The sequence below is a fragment of the Sminthopsis crassicaudata genome, chromosome 6, assembly GCF_048593235.1.
Source record: "Sminthopsis crassicaudata isolate SCR6 chromosome 6, ASM4859323v1, whole genome shotgun sequence".
NCBI lineage: Eukaryota > Metazoa > Chordata > Mammalia > Dasyuromorphia > Dasyuridae > Sminthopsis > Sminthopsis crassicaudata.
Window position 1 is genome coordinate 155,201,617 of NC_133622.1, and position 22,416 is coordinate 155,224,032.

At 32.2% G+C, this 22,416-nt stretch overlaps 1 protein-coding gene across 1 annotated transcript in view; it reads left to right on the top strand.

Moving 5' to 3' along the window:
- Window positions 1-22,416, top strand: part of CDS1 (CDP-diacylglycerol synthase 1) — a 75,203-nt gene that overhangs the window by 33,081 nt on the left and 19,706 nt on the right. The window contains exons 4-6 of the mRNA XM_074276159.1: window positions 2,166-2,263; window positions 8,059-8,198; window positions 21,448-21,506. Coding sequence (XP_074132260.1) covers window positions 2,166-2,263; window positions 8,059-8,198; window positions 21,448-21,506 — 297 coding nt within the window. The remainder of the gene's footprint in view (window positions 1-2,165; window positions 2,264-8,058; window positions 8,199-21,447; window positions 21,507-22,416) is intronic.

The window sequence follows — 22,416 nt, forward strand, 5'->3', positions numbered from 1 at the left end:
GAAAGAAAGAAAGAAAGAAAGAAAGAAAGAAAGAAAGAAAATCTAACATAGAAATCAAATTGATATAGGACCTGTTTTATAAGTTGAAGACTTTAGTTATCAGTGTTTAAAACAGATTGTTCCTCTAAGATCCGTTAGTGTGAAAAATAGCGAAATGCTTGGAGATGAAGACCAGCTACCATTATTAGTGCAGTTGTGTACTACTGTATACACAATTCTGTACTGCTTTTAGAATAATCATATTCTTATTTAAAATTCTTTTGGGCTTCTTTGTATAAAATGGTCATTATGCCTAATATTAAATAAGTATGTATAAACTTTTAAATAAAAAAAAGATCATATAATCTAGCATCTGAATTTTATAAGTAAAGATAGTGAGACCCATAAATGTTGTGGTATACATTCTATGGCATTCAAGCAAAGAAAACTCAGCAAGCATTTGCTACTTGGGTGCTATATGTGGAACAGTATGAGAGATATTTAAGGAAATTTAAAAGTTTTGCTATATTGGTTTTTGCCCTCATGAAGATTATATTCTGGAATATGGGTTGGCAAACAGCCATTAGGTGAAATCCTGGAAGCCACCTGTTTTGTATGGCCTGTGAGCAAAGACTGATTTTTATATTTTTAAATAAAGTTTCATTGGAATGTAGCAATGTTCATTAATTTAACGTTTGTCAGTGACTACTTTCATAATGCAAAGGCAGAGTTGAATAGTTACCACAAAGACAGTGTAATACTCTCATTGCTTCACTCTGCTACTTGACACACAGTAGGAATCAGTGAGGCAGGGAAAATCCAATAGCACTTCAAGTACCACATATATTGAACTTTTTTTTTAAATTGCCAGTACATAGCAATTATGTCAAAAACAGAAAAGGAAAAGAAAGTTTTATGATTTTTTGAACTTGGAATAGAGTTTGAAATTTTTCTGAAAAAGGCTCTCTTCAAGCACTATTATGAACACTGAGTGGCTTTGGAGATTAACTTTTGCTATAGACTTAGTGGGCAACTATGTGGTGAGAAATATGTATTCTATTCTGTGCTAAGGACTGATGCTGTTTGGTTATATAAATATATAATCTGGCTATTACATTATTGACCTATGGTAAAAATAATAGATTACATAAATTGCTTTGAAGAACCTCAGTAAACAAAGCCGAGGAAGGGCAGTAGGGGAGTGGAGGAGAAAAAGAGAGAGAGAGAAGAGAGGAGAGAGAGAGAGAGAAAGAAAGAAGAGATACTCAAAATTTTAAGTTTCTCCCATTTTTTCCAAATTAACACTCTTTTGAAGCCTACAATCTTCAGCATGTTAGAAAACTCATGGTCCAGATATAGGCAAAAAATTCTTAATTCCTCAATTCAGTTGAAACACAGAATTTAAAAATGACTTTAATGCAGAAATAAAATAAAAGGAAAAAATAATGTACATAAAATAAAAACCATTGTGAACAGGAGCTAAAATTTACCAATTTTATAAAGATGAAGAAATCTGTTCTCAGATCAGACTGAAACATTATAATCACACCCCTTTCTCAAAAGCAATCTCAGTCGTCTGGTCTATTCTCATTACATAGACAATTGCAATTCTTTCCTTGAATAAAGCTAAGTTTCTTAAATAATAGCTATAACTTCAGCCTGAACTAGGACCATTTTCTTTAAATCCAGAGAATGGTCTATTTACTCCTTAAGAAGTAATCACTTCTGTATCAAATTCCATATGAAATTGTTGGAATTTTATGAAATTACATGTATTCAGTAATACTAGTTTCTAACATAGTAAGTAGAGAATGGATACAGTGTCAGTCTCGGAATTAAAAAAACCAGAATTCAAAACCTGACTTAGATACTTAATTTAATGTGTGATCCTAAAAAGTCTCTTAACCTGTCTTGACCTCAATTTCCTCATCTTTAAAATGAGAACAATAATAGTATCCAACTCACTGGTTGCTGTTATGAGTTTCAGATGAAATAAAGAGGCAAAGTGCTACAAACCTTAAAGTATTCTATAAACACTATAGAGTATTATCTCTATTTTTGTAATCATGATTTTTTTTTGGTTTGTTTCTCATACTCGGAGGAATTTTAAAATATTGATGTTATTTCTGGTCTCACATTCTTAAGTATTACTCAGCATGATCAACTAAAATGTCTTTTAATTGCAGGTGTTGGGCATCCAAGTGAAATGCTTCCATGAAATTATTACCATAGGCTACAGAGTCTATCGTTCTTATGAGCTACCATGGTTTAGAACACTAAGCTGGTAAGTCTAAATTTTTTTTTGGAAAGACTGAATATTGTACAAATCCAGAATCTAGGAACTGACATTATCATTTAATATACATAGATTCGGACTGTGGCAAAGGATTGTCTGTGATTTGGGAGACATGAAAAGATTAGGCCAAACCCTAATTCCATAATGCTTACTAAATACTAATGATGTTTGAAATTTTCCTGGATAATAAGTTGCCTAAGATCTTACTCTGGTCCCCTAAGGCTGTGCCAACAACACAAATTCTGATAGGTCCTTTGAAATGAGAAATGATTCCATTGTGGACCTAGACAAAATACATGACTGAGGAACTGCTTAGTTGAATATAGAGAGATGTATAACCATATGATTGACCATTATGTGACAAACTTTGTCATTCACAACCAGTGACAAAGATTGTCTAAGGAATGACATGGATTGTGATTTACATTGATTGAGGAAATTTATCCACACTGCTGAAATCTTCATCTTTGTTGATGAAATGTAGTTATGAAGCAATTCCTGTAATTCAGAATGATATATTGATATCCAAAATGTTGTATATAGTGTTCACCGAGTTAAGTATGCTCATAAGAATATTGAACTTTTAAACTTGAGACACATAAGAATTTTCTTAATTATTATTATATTATCATTGTTCACCTGGATTCAAAATAATAAGATATTCTTAACCCTCACATTTTCTAGTTGAATAAGTTTTATGAAAGAAAGAATAGCTTGATCAATCTTTTAATAAAAAAAGAAAAGAAAAGCCAATAGCAAATTTGAAGAGATTGATTTTTAACTCTGGAATGTGGAAATCCAAAAAAGTAGTCATTGGGACTTTGGCCAGTTTGATAACCTAGCATCTTTATGTATCTGATCTTCTATTAGGACAGTCTGGCCAGAGTGTAAGGACAAGCACCAAGATAAATAAACCTGAAGTCTGTCTTCTAAGTGCATTAATACAATTCTAGTTAATCTTTTTAAAAGCAAATATCACTGGTAAAAAAAAGTTAGGTACCCTTTTGTGGAATAATTCTAGTCTATTACAGCTAGCAGAGATATGTGTGATATAGTTCCTTCTACCTCCCTTTCCTTGGTTTTTCTTTATTTCTTGCCTCCCAAGTTCATGAAAACTATGCCTACATAGTACACAGTCCCTGGCAGGTTCTGTCATGTTGATTTCAACAATAGACAATACTCTGGAGTTCTAACCTAGCTAAGCACAGAAAGGTTCATCTTATCATTTCTTGGGCCACGACAACTGATAAAAGGAAGAAAAATACCAAATGGCTTTCAATGCTGTGTGGCCCTTTTCAGCTTCTAGAATTAATAGTGATGGGAAAGGAGGCAAGGGTACCCACAAATGAGAGTTTATAAGTAGAGTACTGCCAGTACTTTACAGTGAGATCCTTATCTAATGATCAATGAAAAGACATAACTGCTAGAGGATCTGGATCTTATGAGACTTGGTAATTTCACCATAAAAACAAAAGGAAGCTGCAGTTTAAGAGAAAGATTCTTCAAAGATTCCTATGGAAAAGCTAGCAGAGTTGGTTTTATCATATGCCTCAAGGCAACAAGAAACAACCATTTTATGGGGCATTTGATTAATCTTGTATTTCATTGCTTATGATAAGTATTTATAGCAACAGCAACAACAAAAGAACACTGAAAATAATTGCAGCTTACTCACAAATGAATTGCAGAGAATGAAAGGGTGAAGGATTCATTGGAGCCTTGCAAACTAAGGCAACATACTCACAGACTTAAGTGCAAAGATGGAAATAGGTAAGAATAGTGCAAAGTGTTGGAAAATGTGGAACCTGGAATAAGGAACAAAGAAATGTCAAATACTTATAGAATAGCCAGAATTCACAAGCTTCTACATCATGAACGCTTTCTTTGAAAAAAATTCAGAATGTTTTGGAAATGGCAAGCAAGTAAAATAACAAAAAATGATTATATTTTAACAGGATACAACTTGTCAATATGGGAATCATTCCAGAATGAATTGCTTAACATAGAGAGCCAGATTCTTAGAACTAAAATTAAAATGAACATAAATTAGAAAACAAAATAAAAGATAGGACATAGAGTTAAAGCAACTGCAGCCTAATCTACTTGAATTAGTACATTTTAAGACTAAAATAAGAATGGACCTACTCTGATACCAGTTATAGTGATTTCATGCAGAAGTTTATAAATCAGGTGCCATAAAAATTACCATAAGTGCTTAAAAAAATGAAATACAATAAAATGCTTGAATGACTTGCTAAAGTAGAGAGATAAAGCAGCCAAGGGAAAGGCAAGTTTAGATTATAAATTCATTTGTAAAATATTAAAAAAGAATTGTAGAAAATTATTAGTATCTCTTCGAAGAAGACCAGTGAACATAACACATTTTCACTTGACTCTAAAAACACATTGTCAGACATGTTTATAAAAAGATACATAAACAGAATGGAAAAGAACAAAAGACCAAAAAGGCAACTGTATTCAAGCAAATGTACACTGAGGAGTTATATGCTCGAGGCAATTACACCTGCAAGATAATTAGAGATTCATTCTTAAAAGAAAAGGAAGGAGATACCAAAGAGGTAGAAGAATCAGAGATCTCATTACTACTCAAAATAGGTCACTTAAAGAGCACCTTAATGAACTACCTATTATATATGTCTTTTTCTCCATCTACATAAAATTTTGGTGAAAATAATAAATACACACATCGATGGTATCTTTGGATATTGGAAATTGGATATTGGATATTAGATGTAAGCAGGTTTCATAAGTGATATTACTCTACATGAAATCAAACCTTTATTATTGCAGAATTGGATGAAAGACATAGAGACTATGAAAAGTCATTGATTGGCTTTCCTATCAGAGAACATTTGATTGGTAAAGCAAAATTCTATATCAAAGGTTCTTCTCCATTAAGATCTATCTTAGGCATAGATCAAAATTTAACAAGATTCATTGGGAAAAAAATAGGAAGTGTTCAACTTTCTGGTTAATCTAACAGATAAGGGGAAGAATAAACAGGTGTTTATTTTCATGGAGGAAAATCCCCTGACATAGTAGCAAAATACTTTGTGATTTCATCAAAGGCAATTGAGCCCTGCTCCTGTTTACACTTATATAAAACAAAGACCTGTCTTCTTATTACCTATATTTTTCCAATGCTTTATAGCTATTAGATAGACAATGGAGGTAATGAATTGACTTATCACATTACAAACAAGCAATTGAAAAGGTGAATTAACACAATGGATGCTATCTAAGGCATGTGTGGGAGAAAAAGAAAATAGGTTATTTGAGGCAAGAACAAGAGATAGCTGATAGACACAAAGGTGAGGAATAAATGTATAAAAATTCCATAAGATGGGCAGACATTTGGATGAGTTATGATCTGTTCTTTTGAAGGAGTGTTAGTAGCAGCACAGTAAGATCAATTCGAGAATTTGATTTTCTTAAGTCCATTTCTGATTATGAATGTGCTCTCAGCTAATTGCCCTTCTCTATGTACCCCATCTTTCCCTCACCCCACCCCATCTTGACCTGGTTCTTAGTCTCACTTGTTTCAATTTTGTTTTCTTATTTCAACCTTTATTAATCTTATCTCCTTCAACCTTTTAATTTCTCTGAACTACTATTTCTACTTAAAGAATATTTGTTATTAGTCATGTTATTCTGACTCAAATTCAGTTCACAGAAACAATCTTTTTATAGCCCATATTTCATCTGAAGACAGTAATCTAGGCAATGACAATATCTTTGTAGTTTCTTTCTCACTTCCTTATTTTCCTTTATGTGATTGAAAGATAGCAAAATTTAATATTTCTAATATTTGTCAACTTTTAACATTACACAATGTATATATAATCATATATTGTGTGTGGTCATATGTGACATTTTAGATTTCCTATTAATATTAAGTCTATGTAAACATATTCCTCTTTCTTTAAACTATTTGTAAAATAGCAATGTGATTGGGAAGTGAAGTTCAATACTCCCCATCCATTTTAAATCACAGAACTGAAACTCTTATTTCACTTAACAATAGTAAAAGTGAGAGAAGGATATTTACTTAATAAATAAGTCATGATTGGACTTCTGTGCCAAATTAAAAATTGCTTAGGTTAAGTGCTATCATAGTATAATTTTAAAGGGGTGCAGATTATTACCATGGCTGAGAAAGTCAAACATTAGAAATGACTTCTATTGACCATGCTATGTTACTGTTGTGGTCTTGATTTCCTTCATAGGGAGAGGAAGTTTAAAGAAAGGATGGTGAGGTCTCGTCAATACAATAGTGAGGTAGCTTCTATATTGACTATTAAGTCTACCCACCTTCCACCAATCCTTAAAGAAAGCTGTGCTATCTGGGGCAATGAAGTACCCTTTTCTTTTCCTGCTGATGTAAGAAAGAGTATGTTGAAAATGCAATTCTTAGCCTTTTCATCTTAATATCCTAGTCTGAGTAAATTTCAATCCCAGTGCTGATAGTCTTTGATACAAAGAGGAGAATGCTCCTTGTAAACCCTAAAATAATTTCCTTGTTCTGAATAAGTGAGGCATCAAGTATTTATTTAGTCTGCTCTTTGCTGGTATGGTGTTATGCAAAAAGTATAAGACACATGGATCACATATTGATTAAGAATATGCAGACACGGAGGTGGGGCAAAAATTAAGTACTGAATTGTATGGTACTTTAAGTACAAAAGGATTTCATATATGGACATGAACAGTCAGGATTTCTAGAATAGCATTGGATCTGAGCTTTGAGAGGTGGGTAGAATTTCCATAGATGTAGAACATCCCCATTTGGGAAGGCAGCAAGGGGGCATGATGTGGGAGAGACCAGTCAAGCAGTGTAGGTATTGAACAATAACACTAGATATGTTTATAGAGGAGGTGTGACAGTCAGATTATTGGGGTACTTGAAGGCCAGAGAGTTTAGACTTGTTACACTGGGCATAGTAGGGAGTTGCCATAGGTTTTTGAGCAGCATGGTAAAAATATTGTTTAATGAAGATTAGTGTCACACAATTATATTTATAGAATATAAGTGCAGGAAGTTAGAAGACATTTGTAATAATCAAGAAAAAAGCAACGAAGAACTAGACTATAGACTCTACACATGAGAAAAACATGGACTTAAGAGTGATGCCAAGGGAAGAAGTAGTAAGATTTGTTTGATAGATTAAATGTAGAGAAAAGGGGGGAAATAATTTAACAATATGCAGTCTAGGAAACAGATGGTTCCATTGAATCATTTAGTTTGGAGCACGGGTTTTTTTGGCAGAGAAAGTGGGGTGGATATAAGCAAACCATGGTCTTCCCCTTCTTCCATTGCTTTGTTGGAAGTACCAGAGACTAAAGTTAGTTGGACCACAGAGAGATTTCCTTTTTTCCATTGCCTTTTAAAATATGAAACTGTTGTTTCTGAAGTGACCCCTTCATTTCTCTCTATTTCCCTTAGGGAGTTTTATTTAACACCTAGAAGAAATCTCTGAAATTGTATTGTAACCTATTTTTTAAAATACATGCTAATTGCTACTGATTAGATGTTAATTATAATGGCTAGCTTTTAAGGATACCTTGAAATTAAAACGTAAAATAATGTTTGGGCTAGCCCCGTTGAGCACATAAAATGGACTACTTTTTAATCAGATTGATTTTTTTTTCAACATTTTATTTTGATTTCTTTTGTATTGTTCTATGTATAAGATAGCTCTATTGAGGGTGTCTGATGATCATATTCATCAAAGAAAAATAGGCTGATAGTTCTTATATTACAGGTATTTTTTACTGTGTGTCAACTACTTTTTCTATGGAGAGACTGTAGCAGATTATTTTGCTACATTTGTTCAAAGAGAAGAGCAACTTCAGTTCCTTATTCGCTACCATCGATTTATATCATTTGCGCTATATCTGGCAGGTAAGCAAAGAGAGAATTCCTTTTTCAGATTGTGGTTGGTGTATTCATATCAAATGTGAATTGTAGTAAATCTTTATTTTATGTCATCTTTTCATTTCATTTCAATTTATCATCCCATGAATAGGCAGAGGTCTGTGTCCAGTCTGAAACAAGGGAAAACCTTTAGTGGAGGTTCTAGAATATGAATTGTTTTTATGGTAAACAGATCATAAATAGATCATACTACATGGAAGGAGAATCTAGAAATTATAGAGATAGAAAGTATAATTTACATAATGTACACAGAGAGTCAAATACTTTTCCCCAAGATCATTAGAAACATTTTAAAATATGCTATAATATATGTTTCAAAATTAGAAGTTAGCAGTTAGGATTCTTTCTTTCTTTTCTTTTCTTTTCTTTTTTTTTTTTTTTTTTTTTTTTCCTTTTTTACAGAGTAATCAGCTTTGAAAAAGTTCTTTGGTGAATGATTTTTTAATTTTGCTTTTACACCACAGATTTAAGTGGGTTTTGTGTAGGGTTGGGGAATAAGAAGGTGGTCCCTATTTGAGCTCTGAACCTTAGCAATTAAGAAACAAATGGTTATATTACTACCGTGTTAATCTAAACTTTTAAGAAAAGACTTAAGATGACCTTTCTGTTGACAGTTACATTTTTAGAAATATGTATGTACAAAGGAATGTGAAAAACCTTTAAATATCATGCAAAAAGTTACTGCCTATACATATGACTTCCTACTTCAGCTATATTTCTTAACCCAAAGAATCACTCAGATTCCTACTTTAATAAAGATGGTAGAAAACAGGTTAGGAGGTGGAAAAAAATCCAATAAATACCAATTATAATTATCAGATGGTCCCTCTTAGTTTCCAGACAATAGCAATAAACATACAGTGCTTTTAGATTTACAGACACGCTTTGAATATTTCAGTTATTTAAGTCTCACAACAATCAGATGAGATGAGTTGCCATTTCTATTTTTATATACAAGAAAACTACTCCACACCAGTGAATATCAGGCTTCATTTGATCCAGCTTTCCTGTCACAGGTCTTGTCTACTCTTTTTTCATTCACATTCTATTCATTTTCCTCTTGGTCCCTTGTTTCCTTTCTGAAGTATCCCCCTAACATTTGGAGAAGACAGTTCTTTGGTCTAAGTTTTGTTTGAAAAATCACTCCTGCTGTTTAAAAGGATGAAACATATTTTAAGGTAAGAGGTTCATGTGAAATTATAATCAATTTAGCAAAATAAAGACAGTGCAGAATGACAATCACTAAGAGTATTGAGTTTCTACTGTTGGATGACTTGAAATTTTGTTTCAAGAACTTGGAAAACAGAGACTTTGAAAGTATTTGTAAACTTGTTACCAGAGTGAATTAGTATTTGTTTTTTTCCGATCAAGACGTCTGATCAAGTTTCAATGAGGGTTTCAACTGGCCACATTTTTCATTGACTTTTTAAAAAACATCAAGTTCTTCTGCTCATCTGGAGGAAATTTAAAAAAAATTTTTATTTTATGCCTTTACTAATTTAAATGATGACCAATCATGATGTGTTTCCTTACATGTAAAAGTTTTGAATTTTTGAAATGTTTTTATATAGCTGTGTGAAAATAAGGATTCCTGATCTTGTTATTGGACATATAACTGAATGAGGCTGGGTAATTTAGAAATTGGGATGGCTAGATGGTGCATTGGATAGAGTGCCTGATCTGGAGTCAGGAACACTTATCTTCCTGAATTCAAAGCTGGCTTTGGACACTAGCTGTGTAACCTTGAGCAACTAACTTAATGCCGTTTGCCTCAATTTTCTCGTCTGTAAAATGACTTGGAAAAAGAAGTGACAAACCACTCCAGTGTCTTTGCCAAGAAAACAACTGAGCAATGACAATTCAGAAATTACTTAATGCTTTAATAGTAGACTGATGGTGTATATATGCTTTTTTTCTTCAAAGAGAGCACAAACTTCTTAGTTAAATAAACCAAAATAACAATGAATTTGCCACTCTGAATTTCTTTTTTGTAAATAAGAGAGTTTTGATTAATGTGATTGACTTCAAGTTCTAAAGAAGTCTTCTAATCTTCCTCTAAGTGTAAAGTGAGTTGATCATTGCTTTCCCATGCTTTAAACATGGCTAGTACTGATTCTGGGCTATCCTAAAAATCATAGATTAAAACTGCTTAAAATTTTTGGAATATCTATTATTGTAGTAGTTTCAGATCCCAGGACAAAAGGAATCTTGTGATATAAGCTAGAGGAAGAAAGGAAAGATAATGGATTGTCTTTCCTACCTTCACTTCACCCTTGATTACTCAAGTTATTTCATTTGGAAGGTAAATATAGGAAAAAGTAGTGAAAAATATGTAGGAAAATGTTAGATTTTTAAAAATGAAATAGACCAAAACTTCTCTAGCGTACTTAGAAGACTTGTCACATCCTAAATCCTTCAGGAACGTATCAGTAATGGGTAAAGTCTACCTCCTTTCTCTTGACAGGAAAGTAGGAGTATAGATGTCAACGAGGTACTAATTTTCAAAAGTGGACACTTTATTGATTTATTTTGTTTGACTGCATGTCTATTACAAGAGAGGCTTACTTTGTGAAGTTATATAAGTCTAATTAATCAGAAGGCATTAGACGTGGAAGCATTGAATATTATCACAGAGGAAAATATTTATTGTGTTACAGGAAATATCTTTTAAAATGAATCATTTCAGAACCATCTGTCCAAAGGAATCAAATACCTATTGGCATGAAATGTTAATAGTAACATTTTAAATAATAGCAAAATTAAACCTATGTGTCAATTTGAAGTGGAATGTCACAACAGATTGTGGTTTAGAAATGTAATAAAATATTATGTCACAACTTCAAATATAAAAAATACTGGGAAATATGGGAAGATGTAGAATGCTACAAATCAAAAGAAGCTTAACCCAAACAATAATGTAAACTCTGACTTCAATTATGTAAATAAGAACATTAACAATAATAGAAACAATCTACAGATTTTGCTACACCAAAAAAAATGCACAGAAAAAAATTCCAAATAGGACCCAGAAATTTATATTGTCTCAAATTTAATATATGCCGTAAATCTATGATTGAAATTTAATTTCATGTGCAGTTTTTTTTTTGTTTGTTTGTTTGTTTTGTATTTAATTTTCTAATTTGAAAATCAGTCTTGGCAGCTAGATAGCGCAATGGATAGAACACCAGACCTGAAGTCAGGAGGACCCGAGTTCAGATTTGGCCTCAGACACTTAACACTTCCTAGTCCCTTGCCCTGCTTGCCTCAGCAAAATAAAATAAAATAAAATAAAATTATAATCAGTCTTGTGTCATCTAACTAGTTTTTGATAATACAAAGACAAGAGCTAAGAACAAATTAAAAAGAAACAGTTAGCTCAACATAAATCAAATAACTCCTATGTTCATATCATCGTGTTTAATGTTGAAGATAAAAAGCAAAAATTTAACAACAAATATCATCTGATCTCAGGGAGTTTACATTCTATTGAAAATAAAGATACCATGTACAAACCTGACTCATTTAAATAATTTAATTTAAAACAAGATATGATAAAAGTAAAGCAATTGGCTCTGATTATTAGTATATCCTAAGGAAATATAAAAGTTATCACAGTGAGACCAAAAGAATCCAAAATAACCTTAGCCTTTCAAATTTTCTTGGCAATAGAAAGACAAAGGAACCAAAAGCAATTCCATCTTGAAATACAAATACATTTGCAAAATATAATGGAGCAGAATGTTGGAAAATTACAAGGAAAGTGGCCTTATAGAACAGTGACATGTAATATAGGGGCAAATAAACCTGCAGGACCACATGCTGAAATCTGAACAGATCTGAGATTCTGTGGTAATCAACTTATTGGGGGCAGCTAGGTGGTCAGTAGATAGATCACCAGCCTTGAATTCAGGAGGACCCAAGTTCAAATCTGATCTCAGATACTTGACACTTCCCAGCTGTGTGACCCCAGCCTCAGGGGGGGAAAAAAATCAACTTATGCCTTTTATGGTGCAATTGTTATGTTTGATTTAAATAGGGAAGGAGAATTTTGATACCTGAAAATGAAATCAAAGAAAACAAATTATATGCTATATATTTCAAGAATGGCTAAATAAATAGTGGCACATTAATATAATGGAACTTCTTTCATGTAAAATGACCATAATGCCATAAAATGACCATAAGAAGAAAGGGGAGACATAAAAACTAATATAAAATGAAGCATTCAAATCAGTAACCTTGAGTTCCTTACCACTTACCACAGTGGCCTTAGTTATAAATGGATCAGTTGGAAATTGAAGGAAGTTTCCCATCTCTTGCCATAGAGCTATAGAGTGAAACATATTTTCAGACATAGCCAATCTATATGTGTGTTTTATTTAGCTGTCCTTACTTATTAGAAAGGATGACTTCCATTAAGAATTTGGTTTGAATAAGTAATATGATCTGTATCAGAAAGTAGGTGTTATTCCCATTTTACAGGTGAAGAAAGGTAGACAGATAATAAATGATTTCTTCAGGGAGATGCCTAGTGTTTAAAGTCAGATTTGAACTCAGGATGAAGGAACAGAGAAGGAAGTTCAGATAGGGAAATAAAGAAGTGTGTGATTTTGCTAAAGGTGCAAAAATTTTAATTTTTACTTAAAAAAAACTTTATATATTCAAAATGTACATGTTTAAGGCTTAAGGCAATAATTTAAAAAATTTAAACATTTGAGTTAAAAGAAAAAACATGTTTTGTGCAGAACCTCAGAAAACTTGAAATTGTAAGTGTTTCAAAGGGTGATAGGAAAACAGTGTATAGCACATAATAGGTGCTTTATAAATTTTTATTGCTGAATTTTAAATTGTCTTCCTAATTTCTGTGAAGACTACTTTGTGCATCTTAGTACATTAACTCCTACATATATTTTGTATAATTTTAATAGAATATTTTCTTCCTCTTTTTTTAAAAGTAATTTTGATTTTTCAATTCTTAAGGCTCTTTTAGGAACTTAATCTCTGGCTATCCTAATTGCCTCATTTCTTCTTGTTCTTTTAAATTTTAAATAATAGTGGAAACCTCTTTACTTTATCCCTTATCTTACTGGTAAAATTTTTTTCATTGTAAATAGGGAATTTAAATTTCAACATTATAAATAATTTTGAACATATTTTATGGCAGGGTTCTTTTATTTCTATTCATTTTAATATTCCTAACATAAATGAGTGCTAGGACTTATCAAAAACTTTTCCTGCCTTTATCATATATTTTCTATTGATTTTTGTTACTATTATGATAGAATATGCTAATTGTTTTCCTAATATTTATCTGTCCTTATAACTCTGCTACAAATCTAACCTATTTACAGTTATTAAACATATTTTTTCAGTTTTTGATATGTGCTTTAATATTTTTAGAACAGAAGAAGAAAGTATATGAAACTAAAGCTCCTTGGAAGTTATATTAGCAATGTAAGTGAATTTATCTACAGCTTTCAGATTTTCTCGATTTGCTTATAGGCCAATGTGGTACTGGCTGATGGAAAACTTTGGCTTTTTTTTTTTTTTTTGGTGTTAACTGTTATGCAAAAATTAGCCACAAGCAGCAGAGAGGATCATTTTAACAGTTGAGCCATTGTCTTTGTCACTCTCATAGGAGTTATTTGAACATAGGAGTTATTTGATTTATGTTGAGGCAACTGTTTCTTTTTAATTTGTTCTTAGCTCTTGTCTTTGTATTATCAAAAACTAGTTAGATGACCCAAGACTGATTATGGTTTTTTGTTTTTTGTTTTTTGTTTTTGCTGAGGCAAGCAGAGGCAAGTGACTTGCCCAGAGTCACATAGCTAGGAAGTGTTAAGTGTCTGAGGCCAGATTTGAATTTGAATTTATCTGTCACATGCCAGTATTTTCTATGAGGATACATCCCTGAAGTTTTATTGCATTTAGATAAACCAAAGACAGTGTTGATGAAAAGATGCACAAATCTTTTAGTAGTAAATGATCATTGCTGTTGCTGTATCCAACTCCATCCTTCCCAAGGAATCCCTGATATGTCTGGTAGTCTGTGCGTACTCTTGCATTAAAATCACCCACGATTATAAGCTTGACCTTTTTCAGCACATTAATAATGAGGTTCTTAATAAAATTTTTCTTTGACCTCATCAAGATTTATTATGGTGGAAACATTTGCACTGACAGTGGTGCTTTTATGCAAGTGGCAATCATGTTGTCATGAACTTGCATTTCACTCCTTTTGGTAGGCATGTAAGCTTGTTGACTAGATGAGTTTTGACTACAAAAAAAATTATTGTGAGAGATATTCAGGAGATAGCTTTTACCATGAAAGTTAGACCGCTATGTCTCTCAAACTTCAATAGAGAAAGACAAGAACTCTGAAGTCAAGAGCCTTGGAAATAGCAACATTTCTAGCCCAGTGCCCATCAGCCAGTATCACATCAATCATACATAGACCCATCAGTTGAAGCAATTGGAGACATTTTGAAAGCTGTGGATAGGTTCACTTCCCATGGCAGTATGTCTTCCAGGGATGTCTAAGTAGATGATGAGCTTGACTCATAGAATGCTGACCTAGCTCAGTGTCGTGGGAGTCTCTGAACAGAATTGTGGGAGAGTAGAGGGATTAGATTGCCTATCAGTATGAAGATCTACAAAACCATTGTGCTTATCTCATTGTTGCATGCCTGTGAAACCTGGACCAGTACCACTCCAGGCAACCGCATTGCTTCCATTTGAATTGTCTTAAGAATATTCTGAATATCACCTGGCAAAATAGGGTGCCAGACATTGAGGTTTTCTCTTGAACTAACCTGCCAAGTATTCAAACTCTACTGTAGATAGCACAACTCCAGTGGTTTGGCCACATTGTTTTAATGCCAAATGTTGTTTGCCCTAAATACTATTTTGTGGAGAACTCAAGCATGACATACATAGTGGTCAGACAACACAACACAAGGACACTCTCAAGGATTGTCTAAAAAATTTGCCAGTGACATGGAAGACACTGGCAAAGGACTACCAGGATAGTGTGCTTACATCAAAGAAACCACTAAGCTCTATGAGCAAAGCAGGATTGAAGTATCTCAAAAGAAATGTGAGATGCACAAATGTTGAGACATCTCTTCTCCATATGTTCATGTGGACTATTTGTGCCTGAAATATAGTAGAGCTTTCTGAACTTATATTGATTTGAACCACCAGTCCAAAATACTGTACCTTGAATTCAATATGGTGGTGTCATTTTGGTCTTATTTAAGATTGAAGCACAATGATCAATTATGCATGCATCATATTTACTCTCCTGAAATCATGGCTGGTCATTGTATTGATTAGAATTCTGAAGTCTTTCATAGTGTTTTGTTTTTACAGTGTTATATAAATTGTTCACTTCCCTCTGCATCAGTTCATACAGATCTTCCTAGGTTTCTTTGAAACAGGAACTTGCACCATTTCTTATGGCACTATACCAATCTAACATATTGATATTCTATAATATGTTTAGCTATTCCACAATTTGTAGTATTTTATGTACTTAATCTGTTCAAGGAACTAACTTCTCATCTTCCAGTTTCCAGTTATTGTCATGAGTATGAATAGTTTTGATACCATCTTTTGAGAAATGCCTGTTCTTAGTTAATGATCTGTTCATATTAATCTAATTCTTTCAAATATTTGAATCAGTTCCCTGTATTTTTTCAGAGAAATTTGCTGAAAAGATTTTTTCCTCAGTTACTTGTTCTATTCAGATAGTTTTACTTGAATCAGATTTCTGCAAAAATCTTAATTCATCTCTATTCTTTGGTCATGAATCCTCTTATCCATGTATCTGAAATGTAATTTCTTTTTTTTATCCTGTGTGTTTATCATATGACCATTTATATTTACAGCATGCATCAATTGGGAACTTTTTCTTGACATATGATATAAGGTATTGACTTCAATTTAATTTCTAACAGACGATTGTCCAGTTTTCCAAGCAGTTAAAAATAAGATCTTAACTTCAGTAATTGTTAGTCTTCTGGCTTATCAAACACTTAACTACCAAGTTTGTGTGTTACAGTATTTTGTGTACTTAATCTATTCCAGGAACCATTGTCAAATCATTTTGGCGTTTACTTCTTTGTAGTATAGTTTTAAATCTATTTTAGTTAGTCCTATTTACTTACTTTTTAAAAATTTGAGATTCTTGACCATTCTTTGTTCTTTCAATGAATTTCATTTTTAAACATCTATATGAATTAGTCTTTTGGTAATTTAATTAATATGGCACTGAATAAGTAATCATTTTAAGTAATACTATGATTTTCATATCAGTTCAATCAACCTTATGTGCAATTAATATTTAGTTATTTAGATCTGTATTTCCAATAAAGTGTTTTATATTTATACACATATACTTTTTTTTATCTCTGTCTTAGGAGGTAGACTATCCAGTATTTTATATATTCTACAATTATTTTGAATGAGGTTACTAAATCTCTTCCTTTTTATTGGTAATAATAATGATGATTTATGTGGATTTATTGTATAACTACTGTTTTAGTAAAATTATTATTTCAGTTGATTTAATTGATTCTAGGGTTTTCTAAGTAAGTCATCATATTTCAAAAAAAAAAGGTATGCTTATCCATTTTTTCCTGTCTTATTTATCTATCTAGCACTTTTAGCAGTATATCTAAAAGAAGTGTAGTAATGCCCAGTTTTGCTTTGTACCTGATTTTATTGGAAAGATGTCTAGTGTATCCATAATACATGTTTTGCTTATTTGGTTTTAGATAGATATTAACATATTAAGGACTTATTAAACATATTAAACACTTACTCCTTTTCTAAGGTTTTTAATAGAAATGTGTATAGTGTGGTATTAAATACTTGGTCTGTACATGGATTGCAACAATCCTGTGTAAACTAGTTTGAAATTTGCTTATTACTTTATCACTTTTTCTTCATTTTTATTCTGTTGTTAATGTTTTTCCCCTTTTAAAAAAATGGTTTATTTTAGGGGGGGGGAAAAACTGCCCCTACTTTTTGGGGTTTTTTTTGTTTTTTGTTTTTTTAATTTTCAGGTGTTTTCAATTTTGTTATTCTACTAAATTTTTAGGATTTATATTTTGGTGCTTTTTTTTTTTTCATTAAGTTTTTTCAGTGTGTTTAGAAGCATGCCCAACTTATGGGTCTATTCCTTTGCCAATGAAGATGTTTAAAGAAACAAACTTTTCCCCAATAATTGCCATGACCAAAATTTTCATAGGTTGTCTCATTGGCATTATTTTTGATGAAATTGTTTTATGTTTTTTTCTTTGACCCATCAATTCTTTTGTATTAAAATAATTTTTCGGGGCAGCTAGGTGGCACAGTGGATAGAGCACCAGCCTTGAATTCAGGAGGACTAGAGTTCAAATATGATCTCAGACACTTAACACTTCCTAGCTGTGTGACCCTGGGCAAGTCATTTAACCCCAGCCTCCAAAAAAAAATAATAATAATAATAATTTTGCATTCTTTGTTGGATTTTTATTTCATTGTAGTCATTAAAATATTCGTAATATTTCTGCATTTGCATTTGAGGGATTTATGCCTTTCATGAACATGGTTCTTTTTCTTTTTTTTCTTTTTTTTTTGTAAGATGCCATTCTTAGCCTAGAAATGTGTGCTCCTTTCCATTACTATTCAGAAGCTGACAGAAAACTATAATTCCTAACTTTTCAAAATTCTGTATATAATCATCAGAGTCAATAGCATTTAAAGGGAATCAAAAAAGGCTTCTTATAGAAGATGGAGGGAAGGGTGTGAATTGTAGTCAGACCTGCTCTTTAGGAAGATCCCTATGACAGCTGAGTAGATGGAGGGCTAGAGACTGGATGGAGAGTGAGTGAAACGCAAGTCAAGAATGACACCTAGATTGTGAGCCTGGGTGACTAGGAGAATGATTAATCAACTGTAATAAAAAAATTTGGAAGAGAAGATAATTTAGGGAGAAATAAAATGATTTCAGTTTTCAATTCCAATAGGTAGTTGGAGGTGCAAAATGGAGATAATCAGACAAGTCAGATTTGAGAATTATCAACAAGAGCTTTTAATTGAATCCATGGAAATTGATGAGATCACATAGTATACAAGGAGAGAGTTCGTTCACTCTTTCTCCCCTTTCCTTCCTTAAGTGTATTCATTTTCCTCTCCCTTTGCTGCTGCTGCTGCTGCTGCTTCTGCTTCTGCTTCTTCTTCTTCTTCTTCTTCTTCTTCTTCTTCTTCTTCTTCTTCTTCTTCTTCTCCTTCTTCTTCTTCTTCTTCTTCTTCTTCTTCTTCTTCTTCTTTTCTTCTTTTTTAATTCTTAGTCTATCACTTTTTTTAATAGCTTTTTATTTACAAGATATATGCATGGGTAATTTTTCAGCATTGACAATCCTTTGCTTCTTTCTTGATGTTTATTAAAACATGATGAAACCACTCCAAAAAGGGCATCTATCTTATTTACCTCCCCCCAGGGACCTCTGAAGACATTGTAGTTCTGAAGGAAACTTTGTATCATCTTCCTCTGTTAGCATATTGACACTTGATTTTTGTATAGTCCCTTCTGGTTGCTTTCTTGTATTTACCTTGTTATGTTACTCTTGACACTTATGTTACTCCTCAGCTCTTGTATTTTCATCAAAAATGATTGGAAGCCTAATTCATTTAGGTTCTTTTTTTTTCCTATTATAGAATTATAATCCATTTTCAATTCCTTTATAATAGGTGTTGCTGCTAAATATTATATATTAATGACTGTGGTTTCTTTTTTTTCCCATCTGATTCTAGTATTTTTTTTTTCTTTGACCTGGAAGTTCTGGATTTTGATTTTCAAGTCTTTTGGAGCTCTATTTTCAAGAAAAGCCAGTGGAATTCTGGCGGTTTTTCCCTTTGCTAGCTTTCTAATACATCCTGATAGGTTGCATCATATTTTTTTTTAATGAAAATCCTATGATTTTTGTAAGATTTTTAATATTCAACACTTTCCCTTGCCCAATCTTGCAGTATTGCTACAGAAAGAAAAACTTTCTAAACATAGTCCCTGTTCTGACTATAACTTACAGTTGTGATACCTTTGGGTCTCAATTTCCTTTTCTGTAAAAGATTAGACAAAAGTCCTTTCACGTTGTCACATTGTATTATAGTGAGAAAGAAGTAATTGATAAGGACTTTTCTGAGTAGTAGTGTTTCCTTTTTTATGTGAAAATAGATAATAATACTGGACTCAAGGCTCTTTAAGCTGAATACATCTGATTGAGAAGACCCAGGCCTATTAGAAGATGCAAAAATTTGTTTGGTGTCCTTCAAGATGTTCTTAATTCCAGTCCTTCCAGTCTCAGGCCCTCAATTTCTTCATCTCTATAACAAAGGGAGTCACCCTTGTGACTAGATGTTCTTTTAAGAAAAAGCCTCCACACTCTTTCTTGTTCAGGGCCATTCTACATGTATTTATTGAGTAGCTACTATGTCTCAATCCCTGTACAAGTGTACTGAGGATGATAGAGAAAAATGAAACAGAAAATGAAAACTCAGTTCTCTTATTTTCAGTTGCCTTTATGCCTTGTTTTTATTTCCGTTTCTCATTGTTCTTGTGCCAAAACAAAATCTACCTACACTTATTGTTACCATTTGTTTTTATACCAGCTTTTCAGCTTTTGATTATGTAACCAAAGCAAAAGCAACGATTCAGGATAGTTTAAGAAAAGGAATTTCTATTTCTGAAGTTCCTTGAACAGAGAATAAATCTGTTTCATTATGAAGCACAGGCAAAACTAAATTAAAAAGATAGGTATAGACTTATTTTGAATACTTAAATTCAGACACATTTTAAAAATGCTACCTTTGCTTTATTTCTCAATATATTTGTATGTATACATTGTATTTTGAGATTCTGATTTCATAATAAGCAAACCAATTTTTCCCCAACTTAATTGCATACCATATTAGGAGGGTTAGATGATAGATGAAGCCAGATCACCCATAATGCATCAATTCCCTTCTCATTCTTTTTGTTCCTCTAATATAGGGGTTTCAAATTATAGATTAGCTTAAGGTAGCTCTTTAGTACTTTTTGTAAGAAAGTTACAGGAAGAATAGTCTAGGGACATGGTGCATATGTATGCTAAAATTGAGTCTGGGTTCATTTTGTTTGGGTGGAATACACTAAGCTATAAATTCCCATGGTTGTGTGTTAAGAAAATACTGATATGAGTTTCACTTTTAAATGAAATTTCAGTTTTAAATAAACATGTTTCAGCATATGTTTATTGGAAAATTTTGAAAAAATATATTGCCTTTCATGGTTTTAGCAAATAGCAATTTATTGTATACAAGATATGCTTCATTCATAAATTGTTTAAAAATATTAAGATATTAAAATGTTTGCTCACATAGGAAATAGGAAATGTATTATAATTTTGCTTTTTGTTAAGATTATGTTTTTTTGAGAAATAAAGGATTCAAGTTATTTTTTTACTTTGCTTATGGCAACATGATGAAGCAAAGAACATGATATCTTAAAGAAGATTAGTTTTTAAAATTGTATGCCTCTGCATTTAAAATCCTTAATAAATTCATAAAGCATAATCCATTTACTTGGCTAATAAAAATATCATTACATTTACACATAAATGGAGTTTTATTTCTTAAAATTATCTAATGGATTTATTGAGCATTCATTATGTAGTAGGCTCTGTGAGAGATAAATAAGAATTCACTGCTCTTTCAAATTCCCAGACTAGTTTAAGAGGCTGGATTTAAGCACAAACAGTAGATGGCCACTTAGTTGGATTTGAGGTTTTAAAGCAAAGTTGAAGGAACTAGTCCTTAGAAAGATACAATAATCTGCCCAGAATCACACAGGTAGGTACTAAGTAACAAAACTGAAACTGACTACAATGCCATGCTGCAACTCTTCCTGACCCCTCAAGGTAGTAGATGGGATACCTGTGGGAGGCCTAGGTGACATGACTTCTTCAATGCCTTTGAACATTTAAATTCTGTTAGTCCATAATTCTGAAAGTCAGTAGTAGGACAAGATACAAGTAGAAGAAAGGTCACAAGATAACATATAAGTTAATACAATTTAGATAGATATAATAATATGGGTTCATTTTCATAACCAAAATTCCTGCTTATTTATAATCTGAATTGTATACATTTAGATGATAGAAAATTGCATATTTTTTTGTTCTTTATTGTACAGGTTTCTGCATGTTTGTACTGAGCTTAGTGAAGAAACATTATCGACTTCAGTTTTACATGGTGTGTATTAACCATTTTTCATGGTCACTGATTTGTTATAGAAATCAGTACTTTAAATTTTTCTTAGCTATATTCTTAACATTTGAAATTATGTAGTTTCAAGAAGCTGCATGTACCCTTTAAGACACGAGATAATAATTAAAACTAGAAAAGGCCCTTTTGAACCCAATTTAATCTTTGGTTTAAAGCCCTTCAAGTTTAGAGTTTAAAACAATCATGTTATTTTATGTAACATTCTTTTGTTTTTTAAAATTGTTGGACATTATTATTTTTACCTCTATTACCTATTCATTAGTCCTTTAACAGTAAGAAGAGTTTATCCCATTCTTCTCTAGGAGATAATTTTTTCACATGATGTGTGTATTATAAAGAATGTATGTATCAATAGTACTGTTTGTTACCAGAGCAATAAACTTGTCTACAACATTGATTTCCAGTCCTATCAGAGGCAGTGGGCATAGTGGATAGAGTGCTGGACTCAGTGTCAGTAAGACATGGATTCAGAACATTTATCCCTTGACATTTGCTAGCTGTGAGTTGAATCACTTAATCTCTCTACATCAGTTCAGGGAATTCCCACATTATTAAAGTGCCCTCATTTAATTAAGGACTTTTAGAGGCCATATAGTTCAACTTACTCATTTTGCAGATGGGAAAACTAAGACTCAGGAAGTATACCTGACTCAGTCACACAAATTCTAAGTGCAAGTGGTCCTCTGACTTCAGGGTCAGTGTTCTTCCTAATATTGATTGCTATCCTCATATTAACGTATCTTGTCTTGATTTTATGCATCTTTAACAACATGTATTCTGAACTAATTTTCTTTTTAATTATGAAACTAATGTGCAATTGTTTACTATGGAAATAGAATATTTGGTTTTGTGAATACATGTACTCAATATACATTTT